General features: G+C 34.9%; 1 protein-coding gene across 2 annotated transcripts in view; it reads right to left on the minus strand.

The window, feature by feature from the left end:
* Positions 1–20,108, minus strand: part of LOC134841252 (E3 ubiquitin-protein ligase RBBP6-like) — a 52,883-nt gene that overhangs the window by 27,224 nt on the left and 5,551 nt on the right. For both annotated transcript variants that reach the window (XM_063857121.1, XM_063857111.1), the window contains exons 2-6: positions 5,139–5,238; positions 4,996–5,062; positions 1,361–1,414; positions 1,200–1,291; positions 993–1,098 (exon numbers count right to left, since the gene is read on the minus strand). In XM_063857121.1, the coding sequence (XP_063713191.1) occupies positions 993–1,098; positions 1,200–1,291; positions 1,361–1,414; positions 4,996–5,062; positions 5,139–5,238 (419 nt within the window). The remainder of the gene's footprint in view (positions 1–992; positions 1,099–1,199; positions 1,292–1,360; positions 1,415–4,995; positions 5,063–5,138; positions 5,239–20,108) is intronic.

The following is a 20,108-nucleotide window of genomic DNA, read 5'->3' on the forward strand; positions in this document are numbered from 1 at the left end:
TTGTTATCGTAGCTTTGGTGAGCGTGAAGCGCATGCCGTCAAGCAAATTAATTTAAAATGAGTTTTCACACACAAAAAGTGAAGTGTGAACAATTTTGAGCGTAAATAATAAACAAGACTGCTGGTATCAGGGCGAAGCCCTGAATGTTCCGACTGCCTTTTGAGATTTCATGAGCAGTAATAACAAAAAAAATTAAATATAAAAAAATAAAATGAAATTTTTTTTTCTAAAATTTGAATTTTTTAATGAAAATCATCCCCCCACACGCCATATAAAGTACAAAAAGATAGATTTCGCTCCTATTATTATATCAATTATGGCATATAAGCTTTCTTGAACCAATTTGGAACAATTTCTAAGGCGGATTAAATCTCCGTTTACGCGTTAATAGCGCGAAATATATCGCGCGTTAATTGTTCCAAATTGGCCAAAATGGCAATCATTAAACACCCATAACTTTACGAAAAGTGGTCACAGGTGAAATATTTTTTCAAATTTAAGCTCAGGACAACAATAGCTTTCGAATGATATAAAAAAATTCCTTCAAAAATGGCCAGTTAAAAAGTCGAAATTTGTCTGAAGAAAAAAAAACCCACCCCGAGCACAAATATTCCGTTACTTTCGTATCGAAAGTCGGAACAAAAACTACCCAAATAACTGATTATATCACACTAGCTTTGCTTGCGTTCAGAGATTAATTCTATCTGATAACAATTTAAACTTTCGCAACTTCTTTGTTTAACGTAAAAAATTGGGATCTACTTAACAATTTCCCTTTCCCCCCTATGGTACCTACTTAAGAATCTCCACCCCTATAAATAAATACAGTAAATTAGCAATGAGCTTTCTATTGAAAATTATGATTTTGCTGCATTCTGATTGGTTGAAAAATCGACCATTTTGACCTACTTAACAATCCCCCCCCCTTTCTTGAAAGGGGTGGAGATTGTTAAGTAGATCCAAAAATCGGAGTTCCAAAACTAATGCTCACCACTTTGGCTGGCCCAACATAGTTACAGTACTTGATAAAGTGGCCCGGCTGTCCACACCTGTGGCAGATGTAATTCGGAGGCGGTTTGGCTGGCATGCTTACGTATCTGTAACAATATGTTAAAACCTTAATCGTTTATATTTGTGAGCTATTATGACAATTCAGTATAAATACGATTAAGACTTTCTAATGGTATAGTACGCTTACTTGGACGGATCGAAATCAGAGCCAGAGAATTTCTGCATTGTGGCTATTTTGTCTTCTTCACTTCCTGTCATTTTCGAGATATCCATACTGCCCTAATGAACACTTAGAACTTTAAGGGAAGCCATCACTACTTAACATTTTTTGAAGCACTAACTACTTACGATTGACTCGGATATTTTAACTTGAGGATTAGATGCAGCTTGAATCGCAAGTTCCTAAAGCAACAAAATTTTTCTCGTTTTTTGAATACCGCAAAGAAAATGGGCTGCGGAAGAAATCAGACCAATATCAAACACTTGAGTTCCTAAAACATAGCCTAAAACAAAGCCGCAGAGGTGAAACTGCGCTTCGCAAACACACCTGCGAGAACACAACAATAATGCAGCTCAATAAAATGAACTAAGTAGAAATAGGCCTCGAATTAGTAAAAAAAAAATTGCAACGCTTCGGATTCATCCTGCGACCCAGAGTTTAGGAGTCTCTCGCGCTTACCATTCAGCCACGGACGCTTACAGATCGACAAAAGCGAGCTACAAATAAAGCAGAGAACAGATGCAATGAAATTTCTGATGGTACAGATCGCGATTATTGCAAAAGTACCACCAACTGAACACTTTTATTTTCGAGTTAGGTTAAAAGAAGGTTCATACTATTACGCTTCGCCCGCTAGCGTAAAAAAAGCGAATGCACTCAAGAAATTCATCAAAAAAAAACAATTTCACGTAAATTTTTTTTAAATGTTTGAGTTTAAAACAATAAATCATGTGAAAAAAATTTCAATTTCAATTATAAAGATTAACCCAATTAAAATAAACTGGGTCAATAGGTGATTATTTATCCCGCTGAGAATTCCACCTTCGAAACAAAATGTCATGCATCTTTGTTCACGCCATTTTCACTTTAAAATTTTGTTCACGCCATTTTCACGTAAAATCGTTACCTTTTAGCAAAAAAAAATCAAATAGAACTTTAAATTAAATCAGTCAAACCGCAAAAAAAATTAAATTCGTGTTCATTGTACGTGATCAAATCTTAAGACATTTATCCTGGAAAAAAAACGAAAAGCGCAAAAACCCAATTAATGAATTCAATGATCTTAATGGGTTCAAGTGATCTATCACAACGGATCGCTTTAGTCGTGAACTTATTAGTTCCCAATCTCAGCTGCATCTCAAATCCTTATCACAACTTTATCCCAATTTATCGGCTTATAGGATAACTCACAAAAAATAACCTCGATTTAAAAATAACTCACAAAAACCGGATAACTTGATACATTGATTAATTCCTCACTTTAAGCAAGGCATTTCAAAAACGATTCAATAATAGATAACCTTGTCGGAAATTGTTCAATAAAATATAGGAGCTCCCGAAGAAAACACTTAAAGGTCCATTGATTTTACGAAGCACAAAGCCAATGATATATTATCTAAGACCTCAGATTTTTTCATCAGTTATATGCGGATGACTTTGTTGTATGAAACTAGAGGCAACCTAAAGCTGGAAATACTTGTTTAAAAATTTTTCATACTGATGCGGAAGGAAAACGGTAATTTCAAAAAGTGGGCTTAAGCAAAAACCTTAGTTGGTTCTGTTATAAAATAACTAGGAGTTCGATTTGGCAGGATAACCTTCGAGAAATTTCAAAAAACGGTCAAAAAATCAAAATTTGATTTTTTTCCGAGGGCCATTATGTGGAAAAACATCTGGGCTTAGCAGCATATGCAAGGGAGCTTCAAACAAAAAGAATTATTACAATATATTCTTGCCGCCCAGCAAAAAAAAACTCGAAACAATCACATCGGCAGGTTAGGTTACTGATTAATGAAGGTCACTCACAAAACTCAAGACGTTAATATTTCATATCAGATATTGAAAGCTAAACAATTTGTTCTTCGTTTTTTTTTCTAAGAATTGTTTGAATTACGTTTTCTTTTTTGCTAAAGTTTCAATGGTTTCTTTTTCATCTTAACAGTGATGGCAGTTTCATAACCAATCGGTTGCTGATTTGTTGAGGCGAACTTGTTCCTCTGCGAGGTCTTTTGGTAGTTTCCATTGAAGCCCGGAATTCCACAAATTAGGTTCGCTGAGGAAAAGTTGGTCGAAACGTCTAACACGAGTGAACCGCTTATGCATGGGGAAAACTCCCACAACTCTTTCTGCCCATTAAAATCAAAATCTCAGCTTTGAGGGTAGTTTTCGAGAAAAGTCAAAAAGTTTCTAAAAAGCCGACAGAAAATCGAGATTTGATCTTTCTAAGGGACATTTCTTTTTTCGTAAAAACAAATTCGTGCGTAACTGCTTATGCAGGGAGCTTCCCACAACCTGTCCTTTCGATTTGAACTATAATCTCAGATTTGGGAGGGCATGATTCGAGAAAAGTCAAAATGTTTCGAAAAAATCAAAAATTAGACTTTTCTGAGGGTCATAACTTTTTGTGTGAAAAAACTTAGGCGTAACCGCTACTGAGAGGGTGTTCCCCACAAGCCGTCTTTTATTTCAAGGTCAAAACCTCAGATTTGGCAGGATGGTTTCGAAAAAAAATCAAAAAAAATGGTAAAAAAAAAAAAAAAATTGACTTTTTCAAGGGCCACAATTTTATGTGTAAAAAAACTTAGGCATAGCCGCTTAAGCAGGGGAGCTTCTCACAACCTTTTCTATTTATTGAAAACAAAACCTCGGATTTGAGAGGATCGTTTTCGAGAAAACGTAAAAAAATCCAAAAATATGGGTCCAAAATCCCCCACACACATTTTTAAAGGCTATAGAAAATGAAGTCGGGTAAACAGAGATTAGGGAAGTATACAGACCCACAGGGGACGTCCCATCGGTTCTACTTTTTTGAACATCGGTAGAGTAGTTTTCGAGAAACCCATAACCATATAAATTTTCATAATACTGATAATTGATTTCCATTTTCGAAATTAGAAGTCGATCACATTTTTCGTGACCTTTACATTTTTGCTGCTCAGTAGTGGATTTTGCCTTCTTTTTAACAATGAAAATGCACTGAAATTAAAAACAAATCACAAGTCAAACCGCGAAAAATCCAAAATGAGCGTGAAATTTTAGGATTTTTTCCCGAAAAAAAAACAAACAAAAAAAATCAGCGAGACCTATATAAGAGTCTTCACTACGTTCAACACTCTGAATAATCATTTTTGCCCGTAACCCGATCAATAATAAATTCACTAAGTCGACAAAAACATAAGCCGAAATCATTAAGGCCGAATAAAGCTTCTAAGCAAAAAAACTGCAAGAAAGAAAATATACCAGTCAAGGTGAGTAAACTTACAAATAACAGGAATTAATCAACGACACTTGAGACTACAATGAAAAATGCTTACAGCGCAAAAAAATCCGTGTAGTGACAACTAAGCCGACAAAACATAATCCGACAAATTATCGAACTACTATTCAATTTTTCCGGGAAAAAAGTTTTCAACTTCAGACACTGAAAAAAACAAGGTGCAGCCTGGTCTCGAACCCCTGACGATAGGCGGCAAAAGCAATCAAATTACCTCCAGACCAAGTGGTATCGCACCTCGAAGTTGGTCAGGTTCCATAACAAAGCAATGTCCATTTTTTAAAAATCTATAAGAAAAGTTGTTTGCGGGAAAAAGTCTAGCTCCGGATTAAAAAACAATTGCTCTCGCAGGTGTAATAATTTAGTTTTAGCTAGCGTATACAGGGTTTCTAACTGGGAAAAGTATGGTACACGGTCACATCACAGTGCATGGTACTGATCACTAGGGCAACCAAATGTATTAATCATGTCGTCTATGCGATCGCATACCTTCTGAGCTGCAGCCTGTGCCTGCGCTATACTGGCGCTGTAGCTCATCTTGGTTGTAGTTTTGTCACTAAACAGTAATTCAATTTTATGATAAGCACTAATTTAAGCCCACCAACTTCGAAAGCCAATAATTGAAAACTCACACTGGATTGTACACCTTGGGACCAGATCCAGATCCTCGAGGAAGTCTGACAACTATAAGTGAAGTGTTTTCGGGTATCAAAGCATCGTCTAATGAGTATTCTAAGAAACGCACAAAAAATGATAAGCAATGAAAATCACTGAACGAATCATTTTTTGCGATGACCGTAATCGCATTTCGATTCATTTTCGAAAGATTATTATCGCGCACTAAGATTTCGCATGACATCTTTTGCTTTTTAAAGATTAAATTCTAGATCAAATCGTCAACTGATTCATTCTAAGAGACAAGTAGAACAATGTAAAATTATAACTACTAGCAGGCCCAAAAAAGGGCAACGTTTATCTTAAACAGAAAAATAGGTTGGATAGATGGATGGTTAGCTGGCTGTAGGGATGCGTAGTTTATGTTGGAGCCAAATTGCGAGGGAAAATATTTCCCATGTATTAAAACAAGAGTTTCAGATCGTACGCTTCAAAAAAATTTGGACGCCCGATTTTGCCGAACAGCAGTTTGTTCAAGATTCTAAACGTTTTCTGGATTACCAGAAACAACAGATTGTGAGTTGTTATCCAAGCGCAGCGTTTAAAAAGAATCATTTGTTGAAAAAAGTTCAATTACAGGAAAAACTTTTACAAATTGAGAGGTTTGGTATGTATTCCATCATATTCAATAACCCAATTAGGGTAACAACAGCGCTCAGTACTTTGTTAGTTGTTGGTTCATAAGTTGCAACTGCAAGGCTAATCGTTTTAAATCCTCTATTAGTTGACTTCATATTTACTGGCTCATCGAATACTTGTCGATACTTTGGCATCCGACCATCTCCAGAGTCTTCCAATGTTCATTTGATCAGTCATTTTCTGCTAAATTAATACTTTTGATTTTTATTTTACTGCACTGGCAATATTTCAGTCATCTGAACTCCTCTTTGAGCAGCCCTCGTTCTCCCTTGTCACGTTCTTTTTGTGCTTGAACCAGAAATTGCGAGGGAAAAAATGTAATTTTCGAATCTGCTTTAAAATTGTCTCGACAGTCCTGGTTTTGCTTTTCAACCCGTTCTGCTCGCTTGGTGGGAAGGACACGTTCATAAGAAATCTTTTTTTTTCTGCTAAAGCCAAATAGAGCGAATATGTGTCAATTTCGAGCTCGCCAAATTCGTTAACCTCAAAAATCTTGTCGAAAATGTTACAATACAGTTCTAGCAATCTCAACGTGGCGTACTGTAGTTTAAAGAATCCTTCAATGATTGGTTCAGGATGTTCAATAGTATATTTAACAAGCTCAATTTCAAACAAGCCTTTGGCTGCAAAGTTGAGCTTCCTGGTGGACTGCTAGGTAATAGCTTTATGGGTTTTGTCGTCACCAAGATACTTTGTCAATGTATGCTTTGATGTGTCCATTTTTGATTACCCTAGGAACTAATTTTTAACAAATTCATTGTTTCGGCTGCCACTCAGATGAAGGACTTATCAAAAACAACAAACTAATCAAAACTGTCGAATACTTTACGTGGCGCTGAATTTTTGTACACTGTAGTCCAAGATCCAAGTAGAAGTTTGGTTTTATACTTGTCCCGATGGTTACTTTGAAGCAGAACAGTATCTTGTCTCTGTTTCGCGATTAGGAAAGAAAAGCTAGATTTAGCTTCTTGACAAAGGCAGAAAATGAAGCAACAGATTTCTCCAAAAAACAGTCTAACAAGGGCCGAAATAATCAACAACTCTGAAGAAAACATTTTTCAGACTTCCTGTTGTGAAGGAGTTTTCAATTTTGCATTGAGCTCTCGTTGATTGAAAACATGACATGACCATATTTGCAAAGGTTTGAACTCGAATTTACCTGGCCTTTTTTTTTGGGTTTCTTTATTGTAGTCCCATCTTGTATCGTAACCTGTGGGCAAAGCTGAAAGCTGGCACATCGAATACAGATAGTTTAATGGCATCAAGCATAACGATTGATTTACAAAAAATTAACGATTTTCGAGAACGTCTCCTTTGCTACTGATTTCCTTGTTAAAACAATTGAGGGGCTACCATTCATATCATCCCGTACTTTCCAAGCATATCACTATCACACTCTCACTCCAAAATGGATAAAAATTACACTCAATTGACTTGTATAGAAAAACATTCGCTAGGTTCAATAGTGTGCAGCCGAGTTTTAACATGTCCATCTGTTTATCATTATGAAAATCGATCGTTTTTTTTTCACAGCCAAGGGTAGGGACAACTTCAACTATTGGTAAATTATCTATCAAAACTGTTTCGAATCACAATCCGATTTTTCAATAAAATCATCAAAGATTATCGATGTCGATCTTTCAATATTCGTTAATTGCTGGGAATAAACACAAGTTATCATTGTATGCTTGCTTCCTTGAGCCCGAAATCAAACAATGATTTCTCAGAAGTGGTCCAAAAATCACTGAACCTGGACATCCCATTGGGTACCTTTTCAATCAGGGCTGCAAAAATGATGACGTTAGCGATCAGGTTGAATCGCCATTTTTTAATTTGTCACTCTTGCGTACAAACTTCAAAGATATCTTGCTTATTGACTTTGTTTGGTATAGCTGTCAACTCTGCTTTAGTACCGAAGAGTGTGTTGTTTTCAAGAGCGTAGAAATAACTATATTCGCAGGTTTCGATATTGCATAATACAAATCCCAAGGCAAGGTTGATTTTGCTAATTATTCAAAGTTTTGATCATTTTTGCATTAACTAGGTTAGGATCTGTTTTCGACAGTTGAAAATTGAATACTTTGTGACGTCCAACTTTCATCTCTGTGTCCGTTAAGAAGTGTTGATGGGTATGCAACTCATTTACTATCTGTTCACTATCCTTTTCGACTTCCAAGATTATTCAAATTAGCAACAGAATAGCTTGTTTCCCCGCTTCCAGTACGTGATCTTTCTTGCGATGCTGTAGAAGTGAATAGCTTGGAAAATACTCTTCACATGATACACATTTTGTTGCCTTGGGGGCAGATTTTATGCACTTCTTGCTCGTTTGGGAACTTATTTCCTGCTGATTGTAAAAAGAATAATTACATTCTGGGCAAGAAACAGTTCCTCGAAACCAACTTTTTCGATGTCGTGCTCCATTGACTTGCCACTACTCAAAAAATGATTTACCTTTAATCTGAACATTTCCTCAGCCCTTTTTCATAAACTTTGTCCAGAATTTCTTCTTTTTTAAGATCTTTGATGATACATTGCCGGTTTTTTTGTTGATATTGATGATATTTCAAATATTTCATCGGTAAACTGTGGACCCCAATTTTGAATTTTGGTTAAGTGTATTTCATGAATTATTTTTTATACCAAATTGATAAAAAGTCATTATTTTTCACATCTCTCAGAGATTTTCCAGAAGACCAATTTTTGGGACAATTCATGGTAGAAAGAAATTGTTTTAATTTGTGCACTAATTTTTTGTCTTCAATATAACGATATATATTACATGTTTTAAATACTGAACTGCTCTCTCTGCAAATGCAGCTTATGTTTCACTCATTGTTGAGTATACTTCAATGTCATTCTCCTTGAAAAAATTTTTAAATTTCCCCCATATTCTGTTCCTTTATCAACACAAAGCTTTTCAGGAGTGTTTTTTCGAGAAATCAGTTTTTTGAAAGCTTGCAAAGTGTCTCATTGTTTTGACTAGCTTGCAAAGTAACTCCATTGTTTTGACTAGCTAACTTGTCTACAAAAGCCATGTCTATACCCCAGATTTCATTGATATAATTTGAAAAAGCTTGAAGTTTTCGGAAACGTCTGATTGATGGACCAATAATTGTCTAAAATGTCTTGGTTTGTAAGAATGGTTCTACTTTCTTTTTTGATAAACCGCTCGCTTTACTCAAGTTTTGCACAGACCCGTACGCTACGCAGCTCTACCCCTAGAATACAATCTGTTTAGTCTTATCTTTTCATAATTTTTAAAGGGATCCAAGTTCCTCTATCTTTTGCTTTGGTATTCTTGTTGATAACAAGTTTGAGTAGAATTTGAGTTGCTTCCAAAATTGTAAAAAAAAACATCTGGAAAATTGCTATTTTTTCGCTTTAGTGCACATTTAAAATCTACAATAGATTCTTTTGTATCTGGATTTTCAAATATGATGTTTTCTAAGTGGCTCATTTTAAATCTAGGAGAATTCAAAATTAAACCAGCAAGATGCTTTTTGTTACCCGTCGTTTTCAACCTTGCATTTACAGCACTGTAAATTGATCTAAGTCTTTTGGTACAATCTCTTCTTTTTCTTGCCTTTGTTCCAATTTTTGTTTTCTTGGAAGTGCACTTTGTGATTGATAAACTGAGTACCAAATTAAAACCAACTGTTCCATACTATGTCACGATGACAAATGGAGTGATAGTAGATATCAATTGTAACCCTCTAGTTGAATTTAAAATAGTTCTTTTATGCCGAGAGGCACGTCTTGTTTCTGAAGATCTTACAGCTCTCTTCTTAATAGGTTTACCAAACAATCGCTCAGAAACTGAATGAAATCTTTTGGACAATTGAGAATGAATTGTTTTTCAAGTCTTAGGGAAAACTTTTGAAATATTGGGTGAATAGAGACGTTTTGGGCACCCATCGTCCAAAAACTTTGTCTCTGTTCTGGCTGGTAAATTAAATTTGGTTGGAACAGAACCACTATTGGAGCAATATCTAAGTGAATCAACTGTTTTCGGGGTTAAATCTATAAGTAAATGACCATAAGGAACTGATGTGGCATCTTGATACAACTCTTTGAAGTGTGATCCTAGTCCTAGTTGTTGACTTAATGTATTGATTTGTAAAACATCTCTCGGTGACTTGAATAAGACTATGTGCGTATTTTGCAAATCTACATCTCTTCCCAATTTGCTTTGATCAAATAATTTGTGTTTGATGTATATTGCTTTCAGACCCCTGTGTCTTCAGCAGTGGCAATTTTCACAAATTGTTTGGGGTCAGAAATTTCGTCACAAGAATCATCAAAAATAAGCACAAACTTAGTTCCGTTATAAGAAATTTTCAATCAAGTCAAAATCTACTCTTTGGATAAATTTAAGAGTTTTTTTTGAATTGGACTATAAAGAGTTCGATATTGTTGATAAAAACAAAAGTTTTTGTGAAATGCTAGTTGAAAACACCAATTTTCAACCAATCAATATAAGATGAGATTTTCCAGATTACATGTACGTCCAAACAACTTCGTTCATCATTTTCTGGATCAAAAGCAAAATTTTCTTAACTTACGGGCTTGTCACATTGATCGACCATCTTAACATTGTTGACATTGACATTTAATTATAGTTCAGAAAAGTTATTAGAATAAGATTATTACGATTTACAATTTGTTAAAAAACATCAAGCGCATCTTCCGTATGCAAATGCTTTTCTTTCTGCACAAGGAAGAGTTTTTGCATGAAGAAATGGGCAGTTGCTACACTTCCAATCACATTCTTCATCTTTGAAAATCCAACTCCGAACTTTAAAGCATGCGTAGTCATCCAAATTTGTAACCTTTGCTTCCAGAATTTCTGAAAGAATTTTACATTTTTCACAACCTTTTGCAAAAAATTCAGTTTCTGAGCTTAACAGATATTCAAAATTCTTTCAAGCAGTATAATTTGCGTAACCACTGCTCCAACTGATTCCATGAAGATCTTTGTACATCAAGTAAATTGGGAAATTGCTTTAATGTTTTTGGGAGGAAGAAAGGAATAACCTACGTTTGTCCATCCTGAAAAACTCCTAATTCTTTTACTATATTGTTTTCAGTACAATCAATGTCCAAAACAGCCAGACTCATTATTTTAACTGTTTACTCTGAAGATTTTTGGTTAAAATGATTAGCAATCCAACAATGCATATACTGATGAAGCAAATATTTTAACATATAAACAGAAAAGTCATAAGACCAAGATAACATGAGCTGGGAAGACTAGGTATGACATAACATTAACCAGGTCCTTTTTTGGTAGTAGACTTCACAGATCCAGGAGATTCGCGTAGAATTGCATGTAGTCTAAAGATTTTGGAGTTTGCAAAGAAAAATTCCCCAAAGGAATTTCCGTATCCAACAAAACCTCCAACAGAAAATTTTTGGTCCATTTCTTTCAAATTTATATCCGGGTCCAAAACAAAACAGGTACAAATCCTAAGTCTTTTTCCTGTATTTGGCGAAAAATCTTGCTATATAATCTCAAAAAATCTGAGAATTGCATTCAATTTCTACAGTGCATTCGTCAATAATGATACAAGTTTTTTTTAAATGTCTAAACACAACCTAGTAATGAGAACAGTATGTCGAGCAACTTATCATATTCTTCCCTTTGTACTTGAAAAGATTAATTATTTTTCCATTGGTACGATATTTTATAAGATCTATTTTTTTGGCATCGGATCGGTATCCTATGAAAATTTTTCTTGTACCATTATGCAGAGTCCCTTCAAATTGTGAAATTTGTGAGTCCACGTCCAAATTCTGCAAGTTTCGTGAATTTTGTGATTCTATAACAGTTAGCGAAATTTTTTGGAACTCTTTTCTTGTAGAACAATATGAAAAAGTCCCAATTTATTGAAAAACCAAAATTCCAACTCATACTGTTCATCTCGAATGCTTTATGGAAATGATTTGGGAGGATAAATATTTAAATTACAAGAAAAAAACACAATTAACGCAATTTTACATTACAGTTCTCAACAAAAACAAAATCTCCCAAAATTTGGGACAGTTCTTTGAATTCGTTCAAAGTAAAGTTGACGTAGGCACATTGTTTCAGTGCCTCATTCTCTTCTGCAGTGAAAAGTCATATCTGAATATAGGAAGGTTTGTTAACATTGTATTTCTTGATCGTGACACAAACTAGTCTTCTATTGTAAGTTGCTATGTCATAGAATTTGTTGCATTTGAAGAGCTCCTGATCCATAGTTGACTCTTTTTCAAAAGTGAGATCCAATATAGGAACGAGTTTAAGGTTTTCAGCAATTTGAGTAACAGTAATTCTAATTGCCGAGATTACTTCAGCTTCTTTTTCACTAAGATAGACTTGCTGTCTTTTTCCGAGTTACCCCAACTCATTTTTCTTGAATAGTTGGAAGCAGGGTTTAAAGTAAATTATCCCCTTGTAGGACCAAGCAAATCTTCCAATTCTTGTTTGATTTTTTTGAAAATCAATATCATTGGCACTTGTGTCTTTTCTCGAGCACATTTTGAACAGAAGAGTGAACTGATCAGATGAGAAGTGCGAGTAAATGATTTTGAGATAAACTGAAAACGGAACTAAACAATAAAAGTCATTCAATTTACCATAAAAGGAAATAGAACTATAAATGGAGTTTTGTGTGAAGTTTCCAATAGGGAAATTGTTTAGGTGTTAGTGCTCCTATATAAATCCATAATTCCAAGCTAAAATCACTGTTACAAATGGCTGCTGCTATGTGACAAACTCTTCCCATCTTTTATTCAGGTTACTGTAAAAAAAAATCGATATTAATTTCCGTTTCCAGTGATTTTTACAAAAAACAAAGTAATCCAAGATTATTGTGTCTCTACCCACAATTCCTACTGTTCTTTGGAAAATTGTAAGTTCCACCTACTTCTGATTGGTTCTTCTTTCGATTACAAGGATTGGGCAAATTTCATTCCACATATCAAATTATTGATTGTTTTTACACTCTGTACAAATACAGATTTTATTCGAACGATTTTTCATGAACTGGCGAAGTTTTCAAGGAACTTAATCGCGCTGTTCATCACAACTTGCAATGGAAAGGCGCAGAAAAACTGCCATGTATTGCAAAGAAAAAGCTGCTGCGCAAAAAATCCAAACACCATTATTTATGCTCTAACCCGAAACTCGCGAAACTATTGGTTCAGTATTTCTGGAAAGAGTTCGTGAAGTACAAAATTCAAAACATGAACCTGATTTGTTAAAAACAACGGACTTTTTAAATGATGGTTTTGTAAATAAAGATCATGCCAATTTCTCAATGAAAAACTTTTGATAATCTACCTAAATTTTCTCAAACTTTTTCAAAACTTCCAAAAGTATCAAAGAAAAAGGAAAATTGTCAGTTAATTAATGAACAAGTAAAAATTTTAAAGCAAAGGATAAAACTTTTTTCTAATTTTTAATTACGAAAAATCATTCACTTTTTTGAAAAAAGCTAAAAGTGATTCTTCTTTTTTCTACAAAAAGCGAAAAGAGTTTTAATTTTTTCGACAAGATGCAAAAAGTGTTTCAGTTTTTTGACAAGATGAGAATAACGATCAAGTATTTGTACTTTTGTGCAAATTTCTAGTTTTTTCTCTAACATGTGAGCAAAATTTTTTTAATATTTGAGCAAACGTTGTATCGTTAATTTAAATTGTGTTCTAATTGTTCTCAAACATTTGGTATGTTTTAGCCTGAACTACTCACTTATTCTCACAGTTAAAGAAAGCAGATAATTACAGAAGATGAAATAAATGACAAGCAATAATTATTCAAAGAAATTATTTCTCAAAGAGCTGTCAATCGGCAGAAGAATTCTGGAAGTTCTTTCCAGAACGCAGAGCTGGTCGAGACTGGTGTGGTTATTGTGCTAATAGAGGTGTCATTGCTTCAGAGAATCCCTCATCTTTGTCTATTGCGATGGGGTTTTCGGCTGATTCCAACTCCTCCTCCCAACGAAAGAGGAAGTCGTTGACTGGTTGAGCCACATATCTAGAGTCAAGAATTTCGGGGTAGTTCATTCCCACATGCTGAAAAATTTCCTCTACCATTTGCATTGTTCCGAGTTGGTATCTGTGATGGTTACTTGCGTCATATGATGTTCGTTGAAATCCCTTCGCATCACTGCCACCAGGTGCCAGACTTAAGCTATAGACTTTTTATCGCACTTGGATTTGTATCAAATCAGACGAAAACGCTACCGAGTACAAAAGATTGCTGTTTTGCACTGAGAAGATTAATTTGACCAATAATTTGAGTAAAAGAAACAGAGTAAAAACAAGAATACTATAGTGACTGTTGTAGAGCAGAGAAAGGAAGTAGTTGACGGTAATTAAATTGATATTAAAATGATTTTTCGTTAGGAGTGAGGGATACCTTCAACTCAAAAGCGTGGGTTTCACCAATCAAAACTGATTTTCCTTTTTTGGCCTGTAGTCGTGTCCATTCAGATTCCAGCTCCCTTTTATGGAAACTTTTGATCAAATTCGTCTCCAATCGGAAAAATTGACATGGTTGTTTCAAATCATTAACGCAATTTTACATTACAGTTCTCAACAAAAACAAAATCTCCCAAAATTTGGGACAGTTCTTTGAATTCGTTCAAAGTAAAGTTGACGTAGGCACATTGTTTCAGTGCCTCATTCTCTTCTGCAGTGAAAAGTCATATCTGAATATAGGAAGGTTTGTTAACATTGTATTTCTTGATCGTGACACAAACTAGTCTTCTATTGTAAGTTGCTATGTCATAGAATTTGTTGCATTTGAAGAGCTCCTGATCCATAGTTGACTCTTTTTCAAAAGTGAGATCCAATATAGGAACGAGTTTAAGGTTTTCAGCAATTTGAGTAACAGTAATTCTAATTGCCGAGATTACTTCAGCTTCTTTTTCACTAAGATAGACTTGCTGTCTTTTTCCGAGTTACCCCAACTCATTTTTCTTGAATAGTTGGAAGCAGGGTTTAAAGTAAATTATCCCCTTGTAGGACCAAGCAAATCTTCCAATTCTTGTTTGATTTTTTTGAAAATCAATATCATTGGCACTTGTGTCTTTTCTCGAGCACATTTTGAACAGAAGAGTGAACTGATCAGATGAGAAGTGCGAGTAAATGATTTTGAGATAAACTGAAAACGGAACTAAACAATAAAAGTCATTCAATTTACCACAAAAGGAAATAGAACTATAAATGGAGTTTTGTGTGAAGTTTCCAATAGGGAAATTGTTTAGGTGTTAGTGCTCCTATATAAATCCATAATTCCAAGCTAAAATCACTGTTACAAATGGCTGCTGCTATGTGACAAACTCTTCCCATCTTTTATTCAGGTTACTGTAAAAAAAAATCGATATTAATTTCCGTTTCCAGTGATTTTTACAAAAAAACAAAGTAATCCAAGATTATTGTGTCTCTACCCACAATTCCTACTGTTCTTTGGAAAATTGTAAGTTCCACCTACTTCTGATTGGTTCTTCTTTCGATTACAAGGATTGGGCAAATTTCATTCCACATATCAAATTATTGATTGTTTTTACACTCTGTACAAATACAGATTTTATTCGAACGATTTTTCATGAACTGGCGAAGTTTTCAAGGAACTTAACCGCGCTGTTCATCACAACTTGCAATGGAAAGGCGCAGAAAAACTGCCATGTATTGCAAAGAAAAAGCTGCTGCGCAAAAAATCCAAACACCATTATTTATGCTCTAACCCGAAACTCGCGAAACTATTGGTTCAGTATTTCTGGAAAGAGTTCGTGAAGTACAAAATTCAAAACATGAACCTGATTTGTTAAAAACAACGGACTTTTTAAATGATGGTTTTGTAAATAAAGATCATGCCAATTTCTCAATGAAAAACTTTTGATAATCTACCTAAATTTTCTCAAACTTTTTCAAAACTTCCAAAAGTATCAAAGAAAAAGGAAAATTGTCAGTTAATTAATGAACAAGTAAAAATTTTAAAGCAAAGGATAAAACTTTTTTCTAATTTTTAATTACGAAAAATCATTCACTTTTTTGAAAAAAGCTAAAAGTGATTCTTCTTTTTTCTACAAAAAGCGAAAAGAGTTTTAATTTTTTCGACAAGATGCAAAAAGTGTTTCAGTTTTTTGACAAGATGAGAATAACGATCAAGTATTTGTACTTTTGTGCAAATTTCTAGTTTTTTCTCTAACATGTGAGCAAAATTTTTTTAATATTTGAGCAAACGTTGTATCGTTAATTTAAATTGTGTTGTAATTGTTCTCAAACATTTGGTATGTTTTAGCCTGAACTACTCACTTATTCTCACAGTTAAAGAAAGCAGATAATTACAGAAGATGAAATAAATGACAAGCAATAATTATTCAAAGAAATTATTTCTCAAAGAGCTGTCAATCGGCAGAAGAATTCTGGAAGTTCTTTCCAGAACGCAGAGCTGGTCGAGACTGGTGTGGTTATTGTGCTAATAGAGGTGTCATTGCTTCAGAGAATCCCTCATCTTTGTCTATTGCGATGGGGTTTTCGGCTGATTCCAACTCCTCCTCCCAACGAAAGAGGAAGTCGTTGACTGGTTGAGCCACATATCTAGAGTCAAGAATTTCGGGGTAGTTCATTCCCACATGCTGAAAAATTTCCTCTATCATTTGCATTGTTCCGAGTTGGTATCTGTGATGGTTACTTGCGTCATATGATGTTCGTTGAAATCCCTTCGCATCACTGCCACCAGGTGCCAGACTTAAGCTATAGACTTTTTATCGCACTTGGATTTGTATCAAATCAGACGAAAACGCTACCGAGTACAAAAGATTGCTGTTTTGCACTGAGAAGATTAATTTGACCAATAATTTGAGTAAAAGAAACAGAGTAAAAACAAGAATACTATAGTGACTGTTGTAGAGCAGAGAAAGGAAGTAGTTGACGGTAATTAAATTGATATTAAAATGATTTTTCGTTAGGAGTGAGGGATACCTTCAACTCAAAAGCGTGGGTTTCACCAATCAAAACTGATTTTCCTTTTTTGGCCTGTAGTCGTGTCCATTCAGATTCCAGCTCCCTTTTATGGAAACTTTTGATCAAATTCGTCTCCAATCGGAAAAATTGACATGGTTGTTTCAAATCACAAAAAATGTTCGATTCTGTTCTGGTTGTCGTATCCAATCAGAGAAAAGTTTGCATTTTGAGGACTTAAATCTTCCAAATAAGTAAAAATATACACAAAGGAAATTGCAAACATAAATGAACACAGATTGTTTGCTGTGAAAATCAAAAAAATTGCCGATATAAGTAACACAAAAAAAAACAAAATTAAATTAAGTAGCACCTCTGCATATTCTCTTGAGTTGATGAAGATAACTCGAAATTGATGAATTTTTCGAAGCAAATCTTATTCCAAACCTGATCATGCAGGGTTTTGAACTTTAAAAATCTTTTAAAAAATGGAGGAAAAAAGAACTTCGCCGGGGAGTTTTGAAAAATTTGGGAATCGGGTAGGAGATAAAAATACTCTCTGATACATTATCATACGATTTTTTGATCATTTACAAATTTTCTTTCCTTGTCAGGTGTAATTCAGCCGTAAGTTTAAAGCTTTGATACTAAATACTTGGCTCAAAAGTAAACTTTTTGATTGGACGAGTTTCTCTAAAGAGACCTTTACTCAGCCGGAAAACGCTCTTTTGTACAATTTGAACATCCAAAAATTTATGAAAAAAGTAGGGGTCGGCATCTATTTCAACAGTCAGAAAATCAATTGGATTTGTTTCCTTTTTCTTGTAAAGTAACTCGAGAAAATTCAAATAAGGATTACGGTTTCTGAAAAATCATAAACAGTTTACCTTTAGAAAATGCTGGACTCTGATTGGTTGATCTCCAAAAAACAGTGTTACTTGAAAAATCTCAATTCTGATTGGTTCATTTTCCCTAAGCAACATCAGACAAAACTTATTCCATTCTGATTTTCTTTTTCGTTAAAAGCAATCGCTCTATACTTTGTATAACTACTTGAAATTATTTTCAATTATTTCCAAATTCAAAAAAGTATAAGCAATATAAGAATTTTTGAGACTTTTCAAATCTCCCAATATTTTAGGTACTTTTAATTAAGGCACATGCTAAATCTCCCACTTTTTTCCAGATGCCGGCACTCAACAGGATTGAGAAAAAGAAATGCGAGAACTGTGGAGAAGAGTTGAAAGCGAGTGATTCTGTTGCCGATTTGTAAAATCTTGGAAAACGAGGCGGATTGAGATCAGCTACGAGATGAGTTGCTAGTCAACACTTCTTGACAGATACTGATATGGTAAATGGACGCCACAAGGTTTGAAAACATTGGCTTGGAACTTGTGTTACGTAATATAGAAACCGGTGAATATGGTTAACTCTACTCTTATGAAAACAACACTTTTTGGCAAAATCTATGCTGCTTTGTACTAAAGCAGACTTAACGACTATACGACTTGAAGTTTTGTGGAATTTCGATGGATAATCTGTCAATAGTTGGAGATGAAGTAGAGAGAAACATCTTTATCTACGATATCGTCATTGAAGCTGAACACTTCGTGGCAGAATTAGCTCGGAGAAGTATCGGTAAATAGGAGAATACAGCAAAACTTCTACGATACAACAACCACAATTTTTACGTCAATAAAATCGACAACTTCAAATGCTTCCGATGCCCAGCTTGCGATACATTTTTCCACAAGGTAGACCATTTCAACAAGCATCATCTACGATGCAAAGACCAAATCTGAAAAAATTTACAACAAAAATGTTTACTCTCTACGTAAGACATTGTTTCAAAAACTGGATGAATTCAATATTGAGTATACCAAAGAACCGACCTTATTCAAAAACGTCGCTAATTTTGATTTTGAATCAATTGGCGCGCCATCCGAAAAACTAGAACCGACAGAAACAAAAACTTGGATCAGGAAGCATGAACCCACATTAGAGTCAATTTCATCCTAGTTACTTTACAAACACATACTTTTTTGTGACAAAGATCCGCAATCCCTCATTATTGACTTAGTGGCAAACTTGGAGTTGTTGACGGAAAAAAATAAAACGGATGTGCAATCAAAGATTCTGGAAACTGAAACTAACATTAAAAAGCGGCCACACACGATTTTCAGCATCCTTAATGAACGAGGCAGTTTACTGTGTACCAAAATTTATCGATTTGTACAATACACACCGCGTTAAGTATTCAAAACTTTCGTTCAGTCGGTTGTTGATGCTAGGCGAGCCGGTGATGAAAAACCTTTATCTGAAGTGGTAGCCGAAACTATGAAACTGCTAGGAAATAGTTCCTGCGGTTATCAAATAATGGACAGATCAAAACAAACAATGACAAATATCTTGGAGACGAGAAAACCCGTAAAGCTATTAATTACCAGTTCTTCAAGAGACTCAATGTCGTAGCTAAAGATTTGTATGAAGCGGAACTTGTTAAAACTACTATAGAGCATCGTGAACCAATTATAGTAGGATTCTTTATACTAAAGCATGCCAAGTTGAGAATGTTGAAGCTGAATAATAACTTTTTCGACCAATTTTGCGACGTTAACAAAGTTGAAGAACTCGAAATGGATACAGATTCCTCTATTTGGCTTTGGCAGAAGAAGATTAGGATGAATGTATCCTTCCCAGCAAGCGAGCAGAATGGATTGAAAAGCGAAGCAAGGAGTGTCGAGACGATTTCAGATGAGTCAAACATTCAGATGAGTCGAGACGATTTCAGATGAGTCAACCATATGGTATGTTTTAGACTGAACTACTCATTTATTCTCAGTTTTAAAAAAAGGATAATTACAGAAGATGAAATAAATGACAAGCAATAATTATTCAGAGAAATTATTTCTCAATGAGCTGTCAAACAGCAGAAGAATTCTTGAAGTTCTTTCCAGAACGCAGAGCTGGTCGAGACTGGTGTGGTTATTGTGCTACTGGAGGTGTCATTGTTTCAGAGAACCCCGCATCTTTGTCTATTGCGATGGGGTTTTCGACTGATTCCAACTCCTCCTCTCAAGGAAAGAGGAAGTCGTTGACTGGTTGAGCCACTTATCTAGAGTCAAGAATTTCGGGGTAGTTCATTCCCACATGCTAAAAAATTTCCTCTATCATTTGCATTGTTCCAAGTTGGTATCTGTGATGTTTACTTGCGTCACATGATGTTCGTTGAAATCCCTTCGCATCACTGCCACCAGGTGCCAGACTTAAACTAAAGAGACTGTTTATCGCACTTGGATTTGTATCAAATCAGACGAAAACTCTACCGAGTACAA

The sequence above is a fragment of the Symsagittifera roscoffensis genome, chromosome 1 (genome assembly GCF_963678635.1).
Source record: "Symsagittifera roscoffensis chromosome 1, txSymRosc1.1, whole genome shotgun sequence".
Taxonomy (NCBI): Eukaryota; Metazoa; Xenacoelomorpha; order Acoela; family Convolutidae; genus Symsagittifera; species Symsagittifera roscoffensis.